We start from the raw sequence: 18,454 nt of genomic DNA on the forward strand, positions 1-18,454 counted from the left end.
GCCTTTTTTATGTATATATATTTGTAAAATACCAACTTTTAAGACGAAACACTAGGTGAATAGGGTAAGATTTTTAAATAATAGATATCACCATGAAACTCCCTCAGTTGATTACTTACACAAGTATATAAAAAAATGTATTATAAGTTTTTGAAATTTGTATGTTTAATTATGCAAATTAGGCATCATCTCATTAAATATGCCCAATTTTGCATATATTTTCGGTAGATAGATCTGAACATATAATAAAGACGGGTGCACAATATTTTTTTTTTCATTTTGTTTACAAGGCTTGGTACTGAATCATTTGGCAGTTTATTAAAAACAGCATCAATGGGTATATATTGAGGCAGACAACAGCCAGAGTTTTTTACATGCTACGTGCGGGAAATGGGAAACCAGAATCACAAGCACATCAGTGTTTCTATGACTGCCAAAGGATTCAGCACCAAGCCTTGTAGCATTTCATGCACTAACTGGTTGTGATACCACATCACACCTCGGAATTGGTGATCTCACAGAGGACACTCGAATATCTTCAGAGGCTTTTGTCTCATCCTAATATATGATGTGCATAAAACAAAGTTCATTTCGGCCGCCTGTATCTGGGATCTTGTCCTTTTGGTCATGACCCAAAGCTCATGACCATAGGTGAGAGTAGGAGCATAGATTGACCGGTAAATTGAGAGCGAGGGACACAGTCGAATGCCTTCTCCAAATCCACAAAGCACATGTGGATTGGTTGGGGAAACTCCCATGAACCCTCCAGCACTCTGTAGAGGGTGTAGAGCTGGTCCAGTGTTCCACGGCCTCGACGAAAACCACACTGTTCCTCCTGAATCTGAGGTTCCACTATCGGCCGTATTCTCCTCTCCAGTACCTCACCATAGACTTTCCCAGGGAGGCTGAGAAGTGTGATCCCCCTGTAGTTAGAACACACCATTCAATCCCCCTTGTTAAAGGACAAGTTCAGTATTTACAATTAAAGCCCTGTTGCAAGATCGTTGTTTGGATTTGGATTGTTTTTTAGACAAATGCTGCTGTCACGAGAATTTTCGGTTTCTGTGTTAGCACCACCTTCTTCCGTTGAGAGCTTGAATAATAGACAATCCAGCCCAGTTGGTGGTGATAATGCACCTTTGCCAATTGCAAGCAAACCACTTGTATACACGCGACCTATGCACGCGACTGCATAAGACTACAGAAAGAATCCAAATAGCCCCATTTCCGTTTCCAGGTGGCGGAGTAATAACGGACATCACAGAACATACAATACAAGTCAATGGAGTTGGACAAAAACTACGATAAAACTACGATACAAGCATCTTTTGAGGCGATTTTTTGTGAGCATATCAGTGAACACCCCAGACCACTCGGTGAGTTTCACGTCTTTGTAAACTAAAGTTTTATTCGTTTTTATGAATGATTGTCTCAGTGCACCTATGCTACTATTGTAAAGGTGGGGGGGGGGGGGGTGCTAACACAGTAACCGAAAATTCTCGTGACAGCAGCATTTGTCTAAAAAACAATCCTAACCATTCTATTTAATCAGAAACAATCTTAAAACTTTAATTGTAAAATACCGAACTTGTCCTTTAAAACGGATGACCACCACCCCGGTCTGCCATCCCAGAGACACTGTCCCAGACCGCCACGTGATTCTGCAGAAGTGTGTCAGCCAAGACAGCCCCACAACATCCAGAGACTTGAGGTACTCAGGGTGATCTCATCCACCCCCGGTGCCTTGCCACCAAGGAGTTTCTTGACTACCTTGGTGACTTCAGCTAGGGTGATGGATGAGTCCACCTCTGAGCCCTCAGCCTCTGCTTCCTCGATGGAAGACGTGACGGTGTGATTGAGGAGATCCTCGAAGTATTCCTTCCACCGTCTGACGACATCCCCAGTTGGGATCAACAGCCGCCCACCTCCACTGTAAACAGCAGGGCACTGCTTTCCGCTTCTGAGGCGCTGAACAGTATGCCAGAATCTCTTCCAGGCCAGCTAATAGTCCTTTTCCATGGCCTCACCGACCTCTTCCCATGCCCAAGTTTTTGCCTCCACAACCACACGGGCTGCAGTCTGCCTTGGCCTGCCAGTACCAGTCAGTTGCCTTTAGAAGTCCCACAAGCCAACCAGGCCTGATAGGACTCCTTCTTCAGCTTGACGGCATCCTTTACTTCCGGTGTCCACCACCGGGTTCGGGGATTGACCCCTCGACAGGCACCGGAGACCTTAGGTCCACAGCTCCGAGCAGCCACTTCGACAATGGAGGTGGAGAACATGGACCACTCGGACTCAATATCTCCAGCCTCCCTCGGGATCCGGTCGAGGCTCTGCCGGAGGTGTGAGTTGAAGATCTCTCTGATAGGAGACTCTGCCAAATACCAAAGTCTGTCCAGCTTCCTCTCCTGCCATCGGATCCAACTCACCACCAGGTGGTGATCAGTTGACAGCTCCGCCTCTCTCTTCACCCAAGTGTCCAAGAAATACGGCCGAAGGTCAGATGAAATAACCACAAAGTTGATCATCGACCTATGGCCTAGGGCAGGTGTGCCCAACCCTGCCGATCGATTGTCCTGCACAGTTTATCTCCAACTCTAATCAAACACACCTGAAGCAACCAATTAAGGTCTTCAGGATCACTTGAAAATTAAAGGCAGGTGTGTTTGATTAGGGTTGGAGATGAACTGTGCAGGACAGTCGATCGGCAGGAGCAGGGTTGGGCACCCCTGGCCTAGGGTGTCCTGGTGTCACGTGCACTGATGGACACCCTTATGCTTGAACATGGTGTTCGTTATGGACAAACTGTGACTAGCACAGAAGTCCAATAACTGAACACCACTCGGGTTCAGGTCAGGGAGGCCGTTCCTCCCAATAATGCCCCTCCAGGTGTCACTGTCGCTGCCCACGTGAGCGCTGAAGTCCCCCAGTATAACGATGGAGTCCCCAGTCGGAGCACTTTCCAGCCCCCCTCCCAGAGACCCCAAGAAGGCTGGTTGTTCTGCACTTCCGTTTAGAGAGTAGGCACACACGACAGTGAGAGACCTATCCCCAACCCGTAGGCGCAGAGAAACGACCCTCTTGTTCACAGGGGTAAACTCCAACACATGGTGGCTGAGATGGGGGCTATAAGCAAACCCACACCTGCCCGTCTCCAACTCCAGGGTGGTGAAGAGTCCATCCTCTCTCATGAAGTGTGGTTCCAGAGCCCAAGCCATGCCTAGAGGTGATCTTGACTAGCTCTAGGTGGAACCTCTCAATCTCACGCACGATCTCAGGCTCCTTACCCGCCAGCGAGGTGATGTTACACGTCCCTAGAGCTAGTTTCCGCCTTCGACTGTCGCCAGATCCTCTCAGCACTGGCCCGTTACGGTTCCTCCTGCAGGTGGTGAGCCCACGGGAAGGCGGCCCCACGTCGTTCCTTCGGGCTGAGCCCAGCCGGACCCCGTGGGGGGAGGCCCAGCCACCAAGCGCTCGCATACGAGCCCCAACCCCGGGCCTGGCTCCAGGGTGGGGCCCCGGCTGCGCCCTTGTTTTTTCTTCACTCATAAGGTTTTTTGAACCACTCTTAGTCTGACCCGTCACCTAGAACCTGTTTGCCTTGGGAGACCCCCTGGGGCATATAACCCCAGACAACATAGCTCCTAGGGTCGTTCGGGAACTCAAACCCCTCCACCAAGTTTTTATTTTTTTTTTTGTCCAAAATAAATTCCCTACTTAAATCTTTAAATGCCTTTTTCTCAAAATGAGTTTTTGTCATTCTCTAGTCTAGTACATATATCTCAGCCTATGTAGCACCTATGTACACCAAACTTTCCAGTTATACACTTCTGTATTCTGAAGATATTTTCAGAGGGATTTATTAACAGATCATTACTGGCCTGATTTATGTGACATTTTAATCAAAAAATATGGTGAAAATCGATTTTTTAAGGGTATGGACAGTATATTTTGATTTCCTAGGTAATTAAACTTTTTTTCCCATCTTGTGCGTAAAACAAATGAAAAAAAAAAAATTTGCACCTTGCTTTATCATATGTTCAGATCTATCTACCCGAAAATATATGCAAAATTGGGCATATTTAATGAGATCATGCCTAATTTGCATAATTAAATATACAAATTTCAAAAACTTATAATACATTTTTTATATACTTGTGTAAGTAATCAACTAAGGAAGTTTCATGGTGATATCTATTATTTAAAAATCTTACCCTATTCACCTAGTGTTTCGCCTTAAAAGTTGGTATTTTACAAATATATATACATAAAAAAGGCAGTGAGCCTCCAATATATCTTTGCTCTGACCCTTGACTATCGATCTAAAAACTTAATTTCCTCATTTTGATTGCCTACTTTGGCGATTTGCCAATTTGGCGGCCATTTTGATATGCAAATTAGAAGGTAAAAAACTCAAAATTTCGCTTGGGTACCAGTTTTTTTGGACTCAGCACCCTTGAAATATGTAAGATAGGCCGGTACCCGACTTGTACCCATAAATGCTCCTCACTTTCACTTTTTGGGACATCCCATCTAGACTATAATAGCCAAACAGGGACAAATTATGTACCAAAGTTAGATATCATGGTAATTATAATCAACAGTAATAGCGTTGCTTGCCTCAGCAAACACCAATAATAACCTAGATTTTAAGGGTTTAGAATCAGCATTTCTTAACAGACACTTAAGAAGATTAAAAAAGATCTGAAAGTACTCTATTGCTGACCTTGTCTTCACAGGTGCAGCCCAGATCATCATAAACAGCTGTGACTAGTCCTGCAGGGTTTGGCTTAGACACTTCTTCAGGCATGCTGGGTGTGTATAGAGGGGTCCTTAGAAGCTGGTTAAGGCTACCATGGGTACCATTGTTAGGGGCTGGTTTCAAGCCAAGGAGATCTGAGAAGATCATGGATGCAAAAGATCTGATGTGTTTATGTGCTTGTAAAGCATTAAACAATCAAGTGTTATTAGAGTTACCAAGTATGCAGCTTTTATGGTATTGAGCAACTTTTACATGTTTGCTGTGGGTATTTTTTATTTATTAATTTAAATGTATTTTTCTTTTTTAATTGTTTAAATTGTATTTTTAATTTTAATTGTTTAACTTTTCAAAGTTTTTATGCTGCTTATTTCGGGAAATGCCATTCAAAATTTTATTTTGAGCTTGCCTAATTTTGGTTGGGCATTTACCTGCCCTTGTCATGCAGACAAGGCAACCTTAATCATTATGCAAATGTTATGAATAGAGATCAGTGATTTTGTATTGAAACTTACAATTATTGTGGTAGTCAGGATCAAGCCTAGAGAATGAAAAATGAAAGGCACTTTTCCTCACCACACATGACATTGTAAAGCTCAATATTCTCAAATGGTGGGATTTTTGTCTTGAATTTAAAAGCTGGTCCATATCCAAGGAAAATGGTCTGGAAAAAAGGCCAAGATAAGTAACTAATGTACCACAACTTTAACATAACACTTTCAGCTTGGCCATTAAAGAAGCAATTCAAACAACAAACCTGCATGCTGTTGATCTTATTGTCATATCCGTGATCACCAGCAAACCCACATTTGCCATGATTCCTTTTTGTTTCATAGAACTTTCTGTATCAAACAAAACACAACATAGTAGGTCATTGCAGATTCTATCTCAAGAAAAACATTAGGAGGAGATATGCAGCCATCGTTAAAAGTCAACATTCCTAACCTGTATGATTCAACTATAGAAAAAAAAGAATGACAGGACTTAATTTTATCAGTCACAATAAAGAAATTTCATTTGTGATCCAAAAAAAAAAAATCGTGTCCTACATTTTGGTTCTTGTTAAATAGAATACTCTCACTCATGCACACAAATCAACTATGATTTCAAGAGATTCATAAGAATAAAGGTGTAAGTGTTCACTGGCTTGCTTTAATAACATTTCAAAGGTTAACAATTCGGTTACAAAACAATTCTCAATGCATCATGATGGGATACAAGGAGTTAGTATTGTCAGGCTCCCTGACCAATACCAGTGAAATACAATGATTCTTCAAGCTAATTTTGATACCAATGATGAAAATAAATGCTAGTGAACACCTCTAAACAACTGTTTAACTACTTTAGGTATTTACATTTTTATTTTAACTTTTTTTTTTTTTTTTTATTACTGTCCATTATAAATCAGTGGAATGCAGTCACTACATTAAATCCAGAAATTCCAGCAATACGTCTTAGTACCAAAACCATTCAGCATTTTCAAATAACAAGAGACCTGCTCATAAATATTCAATTTCATTTCATAAAACCTGAGTAGTTGATTAACTGTCTGCTTCATGCAAGGACCTACAGGCCAGGAGAGACTACTTTAACTATGAAGTAGTTCACTTCATAAGTCTGGTGCCACCGATTAGACAGGACTATATCTCTACCAGTATGCCTGAAAGCTTTCTTTCATTAGGTATCTAGTGTCAGCCAAAGCAAACAAAGGAGGGTGTCCCAACCCGGCTGTGAGGAACCGTCTCTGGACCTGCCTCTCTTTTTCTGCATCCTCATCTATGGTGGATGTGTTGTAAACCAATGGCTAATTTCAGTGACCTCATTCATTTTCTTTTTTGGAAATTACAGCTTTCCATTTCAGTTGGAAATGAGCATACTAGGGAATACAGTGTGGTTTTAAGCATCTAAAGAAAAGGTAAACACTAAAAAGGTACTTCAACTGAGCAGCATAATACACTGCAAAAAAAAAAAAAAAAATCATTTAACAGTATTTTTGTCTTGATTTCCACTAGTGAAATATCTGTATCGACATGACAGTCAAAATTGAAAAATATTAATACGTGTTTTCAGAGAATTTATCTTGAATTAAGCCTATTTTATAGGCTTAATATATATCTTGAATTAAGAATATTTAGTGAGGTTAATGTTTAAAATAAGCCATTATGGTAACACTTTACAATAAAGTAATACTTTACAATAAGGCTCAATTGGTTAATGCATTAGGCATCATGAGCTAACAATGAACAACAGTATTTATCGATCCAGGCTATTTCTACGTAAGCTTTTAACATATCAAGTTGTGTAAATGGATATTATTGAATTTGAATAAAAAATGAACATTAGTATATTTAAACATTTTTATCAAACACAATTTTCCCCTCGAGTAAATGTATCTAGTTTTATATATGATTAGATATTTTTATTGGAAAAGTACTACTTAAGATTTTTTTTTTTTGTAAGTTTGAGCATCTTTTAAGAAACATTCGCAAACTCAGTCATTTTAATAAAGAAGGCTTAGATTATTTACCGTGCTATGTGCCATTTCCTCTCAACCATCAAGTGAATCTCCTCTATTCTGTGGTTGTTGGCATAGTGCAAACGTTTGGGAAGGTGCTGCTTCAAGTATGGTTTGAAGTGCTGGTCTGGCTTTTTACACTGTAGGAGAACCAAGTTTTCATGTTTGGTGAAGTGGAACAGTGCATTTTGTACTGAAACATTCAAAATACATTTTAAATTAAACCACTAAAATAATCAGTGGTCCCAAAAAGTTTTTTATTTTTTACTTAGAACTAACTTTTTTCAACTCTGCCATTTTTACAAAGAGTTTTAGCCCTCAGTAACTTCCCCTCAAGGTCACAGAAATGTGGTAAGAAAATAACCACAGGATAGATCTTTACATTAACTATGGACAAGTCTTACTATTTTTTACTACCACAAACAAAGTGTCACATTTTGGGCCCATTGTAAAGCTTAGTAAAATATTAATATGATGTAAAGTTACAGTAAGTAGGCTATATCAGTCTAAAGAAATTTAAAGAATGTCACTCACTGTAAGGTTTGCAACAACTGCTTTTGCATCGTCTAGATAAAAAAAGAGAAAAAAAATAATTGTTTTGATGCCAGATGCTTTTAAAACAATATACTTCCTAGAAATAGTGCATTATACCCTATTCTAGTTTCCTCAAGTTACATGCTCTCAACCAAATTTTCTCTTGTAATGTGTTTTCATTAACACCAACCAATAGCCCACACAGCCTAGGTGACATCAGCCAAAAAGAGAAAGTCATTTAGGCACAGTAAGCTGTTACCCTTTAAATATTGACTAAATATTGATAAAAACACAAATTTAAAAATGTAACAAAGTGTGTAAAAAAGAAACCAATATTTTTCACTCTTAGACTGTTCTCTCTTTTGATCTGATTGTACCTAATTTGTTCGGACACTAAGAATATATAAAAAAAAATAATATGAATATATTGTGATTTGATTTCTAATGCAACTAGACCAGGGCAGGCTTAAATTCTCCTGCATTTTAATAACTAACATTTAGAGTTGTTTGGATTTCTGGCTCTAATCCTTCCCAGAGAGCCAGGAATTAGGATGATGTCATCTGTGTTGGACATGTAAGAGCTTAGGAACTCTGTGCGGTCACAATGAGCTTCCTCCATGCCTGAAGGAGAAAAGACATTTATAATCGATTTGCAAAAAAAAAAAAAAAAAAAAAAACCCTAGAACCAGGACTTCTAAATGTAGTACCATGGTCTCCAACCAAAATGATATTGACACAACGGTGCAGTTTCATCTGTTTCAGGCCATTCATCAGCTGTCCAATCACCTTATCAATCTCCTTCAGTGCACTGTCAAGCTGTAGAATGAAACAACATTTGTAAGGTGAAACATTAATTGACTTCAAATTTACTTGAGGAAAGTTTGAATTGACACACCATGGTTAGTGAATGTAAGCAGTGTTCACAGTGAGTCTGTATTTGGGCTGATAAGTTTGTTTTCATTACTACTACATTTGCAACATGACCATGTATGTTTAGATGAGTAATGTGTGTGACTGAAGCCGGTGTGAGAAACAAGAACAGCCAACTGATCTCATGAACTATATGATTCCTGTACAGTCTGCTTACCTCAGTACTGTGGGGTCCTAGTTTGTGTCCATAGGAATCCAGCTGTTCAGAATGCATTGCATAAACATATGGCCTGCAAAAACACAGACATATCTTACCTTTAACCAACACCCCCCCCCCCCCCCCAAGTCAAACATTAAAGTAACCCAAAGAGAAATATCTCAATGTCCGATTCACTATAAAATACAGATTGTTGAACTCCGTGGTTATAAGATTATAATTTAAAGATTATAAGAACATTTTAAATGAAATACTTAACCAAATATATAATATATAATATATAATATATATAAATACACACTGACCTCTCTGCATCAGGAAGGTGAAGCCATTGCAACATAGTCAGAACTCTCCTTTCCAATGGAATGGCACTGTTAATATACCACACATCAGAATTGGTGAATACACATAAATACTACATAAATACAGAATATGCACAAAAATGGCCCTTTACAATTCTTTAGTCACCCCGAATGGACACATAGACTGAGACAGATATACATATTTGAGAAGATGACTGCATATTTGCAGTTCAAATCGGACATAAGTGGGCATTAATTGAAAATTTGCTCGCAATAAATAGATTTAGAAGAACATAATAGAAATAGAATATATGTTATGTTTGAACAATGCAGATAATATACAGGTGTGTGGTGCATTCTCTGAAGTGCTGTTAAGGATTTGTGTATTTATTTTAAGTTTTTTTTATTATTGTTTTTTATTTCATTACTCAGTGTTGATAAGAAAAGTTAAATAAAAACACACATACACAAAAAAAATAATTTGGCAAACCTTTGTATCGGAGTTTGAGGCCTGCACATCACAGTGTTTATGTAGGGTATCAGGGGTCAAGGGAGCAAGAAAGATTGTTTCAATAAATCTCTACAGGAAACCCTTTCCTCACTACCACCATTCACCCTGACCTTCTGTCCAGTTGTATCAACATTAGGTCAATTTATGCACTCAGCTAAGGCTCCCTAACCCTACTGGCTTAGATAAGAATAGTCTATTTAGTTTCCTCCAGCTTTAAGGCCAAAGGAAGGTGCTCTGAAAAGCACTTTGTCATTCCAATTTGCTTATTTCATTATCCAGTTGATCTAAAGTATGTAGGGCCTTAATTTCAGAATATATATTTCTCACAAATTGCAAACAAAACAGTTCAAGCTGCCTCTTTCTATGCCTCAGTGAAAAAAAAAAAAAAATACAGTCTGAAAGCTCTCAGTGAGTGCAGATGAGGAGACCACTGTGTTACAGTCCTAGGAAAGGACTTGCCAGAGAGTTGATGTCCTCTGTCATATGAAATCTCACTTGTGCAGTTCAGTTGTAATTTTTATGTCCTTTTAAGAAAATGTGCTGCTTGCCTGTGCAAAACTCTACATGCCATTGCTTTGTGGTTTCTAGGATGATGTTTGATGTTTGTTTTACTGGCACACAACATGCCCACCTAGGTATCTCTCTATGACATTATGGTACCTAGGTATGATAAATTTCATGTTCATTATAAGTGTATGGAATTTCTTTCTGCTGTCCCCCAGGGTAAAATTGTGAGATTGCACATCTCTCCTCAATGAGCCAAATGATTTGAGGTATCACTCATGTCCGTAAAATAAACTGTATGGAATCAGTTATTTAATTAGCTATGTTACAGTATAAAGACAACAAATATTCATTGTTTGCATTTGAGTTTGGATCAGCTTGACTTACACTGGCCAGAAAAATGTACCAGCCTTTACTCCCTGTTTCACTGCTGTTATCCAGATCTAGAAATGGAAGAAAATGTGTTATCATTGAAAATATATGCTGTACTTCTGCGGAAAAATTGTTTTTCCTTCCATGTTTCTAAGAAGAACAATCTGTCTCTCATTTCACACATCAGACAACCTGATAGATCCCTGATTTTTTATATATAAAAAAATAAAATAAAAATGTAGGGATCACAATTCACAATTGAGAGACAACTGTTCTATATGTCAGGTAACTTTCACAGTGTTTGGCAGAACTTTTCAAACTGCAGTGACGAGACTGTGTAAGTTCCATTTGTGATGGCCTCATTTACCGTCACAGCTCAGTCAGTGGGGTCTAGAAACAGCCAGAAGAAATAAAGTTCAGTGAAAACTAAGAATTGATTCCAGCTGTTGGGCTAATAGCTGACATGTGTGTTGGAGATGTCTCCCTTCTTCTCATGTAGCTTACATCACAGATCTAAAAAGCTCACTGATATTATGCTTTATGATTCCACTGCTTGCAGTTTCATATAGACTGTGCCGGTGAGGTATGTACTGGATAGACCTTTCATTGCTAAAGTTTAAGTAGCCTATATTCAAATTCAAATATTGTGTGAAGCCAGATTTAAGGTTGAAGATACCAAACAGCACTGGTTGTCAGGTGTGTCATAGCCAGGAGGGTCTATTAGCCCTGGATAGAGTTTTCTGTCATGGAAATATTTATGTCAATTAATTTCACACTTCTAAGAGCTCCCCAAGACAAATCAAACTCTGGTCTGATATCTCATATAATATCTCATATATAAAATATCTCATCTAATATACTTAAAAATGTGAAAATCATATTGTACGTTGCTCTCAAAAAACAAGCAAAAAACCACCCCACAATTATTTATATATTTTTTTTTACAAATGACAACGTTGTCAAAACGATCCCCATTCACACAGATCCACGAAAACAACTAAAAACGCAATATTATACGTGCCATGCCAGTAGTTAGGGAGCTCACTTTGTAAAGAAAAACTTTAAATTTCGGTCTGTTTGTCACACAAAGCTTTCATATAGCTCTGAAAGAATTGGAATATAGTGCACAAATTCTATAGATTATTTTGTATGGTTCTTATCGAACAATGTGAGTAAATGATGACAAAACTTCATTTTTGGATGAACTATCCCTTTAAAAAAAACAAAAAAGGAATGGAATAGCAACTCACAGGTTGTCCTCCCCACCATCGATGGTTGAGCTTTTCTTTCCCACGGAAGTTAAAGTTAGCATCAAAGCCAGGGTCATGCATGGAGTTACCCACAATTCCATGTGACTCAGGATAAAGCCCCTAAAGCAAAGCAAAAAAAAAAAAAAAAAAAAAAAAAAATTGTTCAAATCAAATTTTAAGATGTGTGGTAGATTTTCCCCTATGCACCTGACTTAAGTGTACCTGGGGCGTCCACACTACAGTCGACACTTAATAATATTAATACTTTAGCACTGCGTCTACAGTCGACAACTGGTTTCGAGTCGGTCGAGGTCTCAACTATTACTTGGTCTTTATTGGTCTTTATTGTTCCACTAACCTGCTCCACTAAACACTATCACTTGAGAATCTCTAGTGTCTTTCCTGCTGCCCAGCAATAGTAAAACAGACTCCAGACAATGCCTTGGAGTGTGCTTTAATCACAGCCGGAGCACCGCAGACCAATTTCAAAGATAATCCCACCAGCGAAAAGAATACAACAGTTTTTATAGAATAGGAGCATGGCAAAGTTGACCTGATTCATTACATAATTTTTCTACAATATGATAGGTTCTTCATATGTATAATTCAGCAAACCCTTCTGTTACTATAGGTAAAAGCAAATCCTGATTTCTTGATTATTTCACCTTGTTATTCAAAGTGATGAGTTTATATATTTAGATATCTGTCAAGTTTCATTTCCCTTTTTTTGTTATGTTCAGATATAATTCAGACACAAACTGACATTGGTCCACGGTTTGGGGAAATTTAGGTTTCAAAAGCACATAATTGTTAATCCTGCAAGAAAAAGACAGTTGTAAGTTTACATTCCCCTTCTAGAATTTAAATCCTATCATTAAAAAAGTACCATAAATATTGCATTTTTTTCACTGAATAAAAAAATTAAAAAAAAAAAATGCACAAAAAAAAAGATTTAAAAAAAAGAAAAAAAGAGAAAGATAAACATCTTGCAGACTCAGCAAGAGCAAAAGTAACAAAAGATACACAAACTTAATACATACCGTTGCAATTGTATACAAATTCGGGTAGGTTTTGGTTGGGTACATAGGTCTCATGTATGGTGCATGGGTTCCACACGATCCTACAAGAGAAATGACAAGTCATTTCTAGGACTGTTAATCAAAGGCATTAATTTAGTACAATAAATTATATTATATATACTTCCCTTGAAATTTTAAGATTGTGAGGGATAGACTGACAGCCTTTACAATGACATGAAGGTCCTAGTTCAAATGTAATTTTCAGAATTCACAACTTTCACAACTGTTTTGTAGAGTATGTGTCTGCTCAAAGTTTTGGAAAGATGTTTCATCAACTGAACAATTGCAATGTAGTTAAACAACAGTATACAATCTATTGAACAAACTATACTTCTATCTCTTGAGATAAGCATATTTTCAGAAATTAAATATGGTGCCAAGGTCTATTAGCACAGATGGAATACTTGAAAATGTTCTGTGAACAAGAATGTGTCCAAGGTTGACTGTTTACTTTTATATTGTCTTGCCTGTTTTTACTTCAGAAAAGTTCCAAGAGCTAAATAGATTGCTGTAGGCTGCAGGCCAGTGATAAGTGGGGAAAAGTCGGCAAAGTTTTCTCTGAATCAAACCACACAAATTCAGAATCGATACTTGAGTTTAATTTTAAACCCCTGCTGCGTGATGGCACTTTTGTGTTTGCTAAAGACATAGACTACTTGCTAATTGCACAAGGAAAAAGAAAAGAAAAATTATAAACTGTATATATATATATATTAGGTTGGATATTTAGTACAACAAAGCTTACCTGTATACAAACAGTACACTCGCATAGACCAATATATACTATAACAAATAGTAAATATACAATGTGATTCTTTAATATCATAGTAAAATGTAAACCACATTATCGAGCAGTTCTCTATATAATTTGGATGTATAAGTATACTGACACTATTGGATCATTGAATCATTTTCCTGTGATCACTGTAAAGCTGCTTTGAAACAATCTGTATTGCCCTAGTGAAAAAAATATACCTATCCCAAAATGTACTTAAAATACATTTATTTCATACTAAGTATACTACAAATCTATTAACATATTTTACTGACATATCGCTTGAGACTTATTATGTATTTATTTAATGTTTATTTGACAGACAAATGTACAAAACATTGCTTTATAAAGAATACAAAGTAAATGCCATGCATACAGGTTTCTAGTCATGTCTAATTTGCGACCCCTGTCCCTGGTTAGGCTTATAAAATTAAAACAGAAATTACAGAGAATTGTGTTTAAAATTTATAGCTATTGAAATGCATATAGTAACTACATCCCATACATGAGATAAGTGTCATGGTGTGGTTTTGTGTGTTTTCGTTATTAGTGATTCCCCGTCGATTATTTGTCCCAGGTGTTTCTTATTTCTCACGCCCCCTTGTTATCTTGTCTAGCTCGTTTGTCCTTGATTATTTAAGCCCTGTGTTTCTGCCCTGTCTTGGTTGGTTGTTGAATTTATGTACGTGAACGTTGGTGTTTTTGAATTCTCGAGTCCTGCTTCTAGTCTTGTATCCTGTTCCACGTTTGTTAATAAAGCTACACTGCGTTTGGATCCAGCCTCAGCACTATTTCTCCGCACGTCGTCACAATAAGATATTTTATTGTCCTTATTGCCCTTTATTTTATCACTTAATCTGTATATTATGTAATACATTTCATAATTTTTAACTGATTGACAGCGTAGTCAATATTCATTTAAATTCAGTTTGTTGATTTTAATGAAAATACATAGTTCTTACTGAGTTTCTCGATATTGGGGATCACCGTGCTTCCTCTTTTCATGTAGGATGCACGAAAGCCATCAACAGACAACATGATGACAGGGGGCCGAATGAACCTAGATAAGCAGAAGCATAAGTACACCAAATACAAACAAAATTAAATTAGGATTTATTGCTAAAATGTGTCCTTATGGACAAGTGGTCTTTTAATGTTCTTTTTATAACATAGGCATATGTTTAAGCTCAAAATCTCACACTTAATGTGCATGCATTAACATTAATTGTCATGCAATCCACCCAGCTGTCCTCCTGGATTGGTGTTGTCACACAGAAAATATCTCTTAACCCCACTGTGTTTGCCGTCATTCAGCACTTCTCAGCATTAAATAAATAATTCCCTTTCTTCTAGTATGTAAAGCATAGTTGTGAAAATATGAGTTTTGTTGACCTAGTGTTGAATATAAAAGGGGTGGGGGTGGATGGGGAGTGTGATGTTTGTCACTGAAATCACAACCGTGTCTCTCACCCGGAAGGACACTCATGGTTTTTAATCTCTTCACACTCGTCCTGTAACCAGGGAACATCACCTAACAGAGGGAGGAAGTCAATGATGCACCAGGTGACAGTCATACATATGCAAACATGTCTAATGTCCAGGCAATATGGTGCTCTTGTTTACAGTTGAAATACAACAAACCCCACCTTTTTTAACTGTAGTTGGCTTGACAAATATCAAATCATTTTTGGAACAAATCTTGATAACGCTATGTTCAATAACACTTTAGAATTTCTGTTCAATCATTAATGTATTCACACACAGGAACAAGAAAGTAATGCATTATTAACACTCCAGTAACTACTATTAACAAATTCTGGTAAACTATAAGTAAGTTATAGCATATTAGCATATTCAATATTAGCTAATCAGTAGATACTATTTTTTCATACCTCCCTGAGGACTACTAAACTATTAACTTGAATAATGCACAATGTATAATATAAGGTAATGGTAACCCACAAGTAATGACTAGTATTAACAAATCCTTCATAAGGAATTACTAATTATTTAGATCAGTATTTTAAAGTAAAAACTAACTCTCTAATAATTACTGAAATCATTGTAAACCTTTTTGATTTTTGTTAGATTTTGAATAGTAATTCCTTCCGATGGATTTACAGTACTTTAGAAGGATATAGTAATACTTGAGACGTTACTAGTGGGTTACCATTACCTTATATTATACATTATGCATTATTCATGTTAATTATGAACCTGTATATAGTAGCTCTCTATAGTAGTCTTCAGTGAGGTATGAAAAATAGTAGTTACTGATTAGCTAATAGTGAACTACCACATTCAACTGAGCGCTGTTACTTACTAACTCGTTAATTAGAGTTTCTTCTTAGTTAATAGTAGTTACTAGAGTGTTAATGATGATTTACTCCTTTGTTCCTGTGTAGTTGTACATTAATGAAGGAAAAGTATTCTAAAGTGTTACCCTACTTTCTAGTTATGCAAGTAGACCTACTGTGCCTAAGAGCTTGATGGGAATTGACTAAAATATACATGATGGGCATTCTAGAGCAAACAGTACAGCAATGTATTTGCCCAAAAGTGATAGGCACATTTAAATTAAAATATGTTATAAGAGTGCTCTGTCTCCTCCACCTTAAACAAGGTTTGCTGAACTTTCTACAAATTACATTAAAACAAAATACATGAAAGTCCCCCACCTTTGCAGAGAGACCTGTAGTTGGAGCAGCAGTCTCCTGTGGCCATGCAGTCCTCTGAGCAGTGACAGGCATGCTGCTCATTACGAGTTTCACCACAGCGTTCTTTACTACACTCAAAACCTCCCGCTGAAGGCACAAAATAATGAAACATCTCTCGTAGACTAAACCAACATAATGCAAAGCTAAAGGAAACTGTTACAGTAATCTGGCACAAGCAATTTAAGGTAAGCCTGTCCTTAGACAAAGACAAAAATTACTGAGGGGTCCAAAAGTAAAAATACTATAATTTGAGAATTATGAATTTGAGAACTTAGTATTTGGTAGTCAAAAGTTTGTGCAAAACCTGATGAATCCATGTTATCTGATCTGAGTGAGAATGTTCCAAAATAGCATTGTGTGCTTCAATGGATGCTTTCCTTCAGATCAAACAGTAGAGCGTTGGTGCTTGCAAAGCCAAGGTCATGGGTTCAATTCCCATGGAAACCAAGAACTGATAAGTATGTACATGTGTACCTTGAAATGCAATGTACATGTAAGTCGCTTTGCCAAATGCATAAATGTACATGTAAATGCAATTAAAATAAATTTTAATGGGGTCATGAACTGGCTTTTTAAATTTTATGATATTGTTTTCTGAGGTGAACTTATGATGTTCGCTTGGTTTTTGCATTCAAAAACATCAAAATTAATAACTAATAAGCTATTTTCTACCCTAGCTTTGAGACCAGCTCAGAAATGCACGTTTTTTATGGGTGTTTCGCACTGAAGACTCGGAAGTAAACGCCCACTGCTGTGAGTGGATAACAGTTTTGAATATTATAATGAGTTTTTCAACTCACCTCGTCAGTGTACGTGGGGAAAATTGTTTTGAAAACGTCCAATGTTGTAAAATGGCAACCGGAATGATTCGCCCATACATGTTCGACCCAGAGTCCGTGTGTTGCACAATTCCTGTCAGATCCAAAGTCGGCACAGCACTGTCCTTTACTCCTAATCGGTCTGGAAATCCAGTCTTGTTTACAAAACAATCCTCAGTAAAATGAAGCGAACAGACGGTTTTACCCTCATCAGCTGGAGTGGAACGTCATTAAAAATATCCACATCCATCCAAGTTTATCCATGCAGTCCTATTGGAATGCAGCGTCTTCTTCCACAACCAGGCACTGCACAATATTCTGTATTGCTCGGTAGCTCGACCCGGCTATGCGTGTAATGCGCGAATCGGTGGGCGGGGCTAAACCAGCCGTGTTATAGTAGGAGTTGATTTTTTTCTGAGGGGGTGGTATTTTATCCTCTTTGACGTCATAGTTCCCCACTTTGAAAAACAAGTCGTTTGCTGGGGCTGGTGTCAATAAAAGCTTATATTGGACTAACAAGGATGTTTTCAGTTCTAAAACTTACAGGATATTCTTATGCTATGATAACCTCTTAGATGTCAAAAGCTCAAGGAAAATTTGATTTCTCAGTTCATCACCCCTTTAAATGCAATTAAAAGTGACCATTTGTACAAGTGAGTTGTCAATGTCAAAAATGTGCTTATTTCAGTATTGACCTAACATTGCATATTTTTTACATTTTGCTTCACATGATAAAGGGCCCTATTTTAACGTTCTAAGTGCATGGTCTAAAGCGCATGCTGCAAGTGCAATTAGGACTTTTGCTAGTTTAACGACAGGAAAAATGGTCTAAAAGTGTTGTACTTATTCTCTTAGTGATAAATGTGGTGTGTTTTGGCTGTAATGTGCAATAAACCAATTAGAGTCTCATCTCCCATTCCCTTTAAAAGCCAGTTGCGCTCGTGCCATTGCGGATTCGCTATTTACATGGCGAAATTTGCAAGTGGAAAAACCGAACACTTATCTAGCGAGGAAACGGATCTGCTCATGCACAAGATTAAAGCGCGCAAGCAGACCATCCACGGGACAAAGTGTACGCGCGTTGTGTGTTACATATTACTAACGTGCTCTTTAAATAAAAAAAATAAATAAAAAATACTGCGCCATTGACTTTAGACCAGGTTTTTGTTGGTCAATGTCACAGTCTATTTCAGTTGTCTCAAAATAGCAACGCGCCGCCAACAATGCGCCC

General features: G+C 37.7%; 1 protein-coding gene across 3 annotated transcripts in view; it reads right to left on the reverse strand.

Moving 5' to 3' along the window:
- The window catches only part of enpp2 (ectonucleotide pyrophosphatase/phosphodiesterase 2), a 55,908-nt gene that overhangs the window by 31,784 nt on the left and 5,670 nt on the right, over positions 1-18,454 (reverse strand). For all 3 annotated transcript variants that reach the window (XR_016145678.1, XR_016145677.1, XM_039694329.2), the window contains exons 4-18: positions 16,367-16,492; positions 15,159-15,219; positions 14,651-14,748; positions 12,875-12,954; positions 11,835-11,954; positions 10,600-10,655; positions 9,201-9,266; positions 8,896-8,968; positions 8,516-8,624; positions 8,304-8,429; positions 7,809-7,840; positions 7,287-7,414; positions 5,517-5,601; positions 5,336-5,423; positions 4,727-4,896 (exon numbers count right to left, since the gene is read on the reverse strand). Coding sequence is in view for 1 of the 3 variants with exons in the window: in XM_039694329.2 (XP_039550263.2) it covers positions 4,727-4,896; positions 5,336-5,423; positions 5,517-5,601; positions 7,287-7,414; positions 7,809-7,840; positions 8,304-8,429; positions 8,516-8,624; positions 8,896-8,968; positions 9,201-9,266; positions 10,600-10,655; positions 11,835-11,954; positions 12,875-12,954; positions 14,651-14,748; positions 15,159-15,219; positions 16,367-16,492 (1,418 nt within the window). In the remaining 2 variants the exon portion in view is untranslated. The remainder of the gene's footprint in view (positions 1-4,726; positions 4,897-5,335; positions 5,424-5,516; positions 5,602-7,286; positions 7,415-7,808; positions 7,841-8,303; positions 8,430-8,515; positions 8,625-8,895; positions 8,969-9,200; positions 9,267-10,599; positions 10,656-11,834; positions 11,955-12,874; positions 12,955-14,650; positions 14,749-15,158; positions 15,220-16,366; positions 16,493-18,454) is intronic.

The sequence above is a fragment of the Pimephales promelas genome, chromosome 12 (genome assembly GCF_988280905.1).
Source record: "Pimephales promelas chromosome 12, fPimPro1.hap1.1, whole genome shotgun sequence".
Lineage (NCBI taxonomy): Eukaryota > Metazoa > Chordata > Actinopteri > Cypriniformes > Leuciscidae > Pimephales > Pimephales promelas.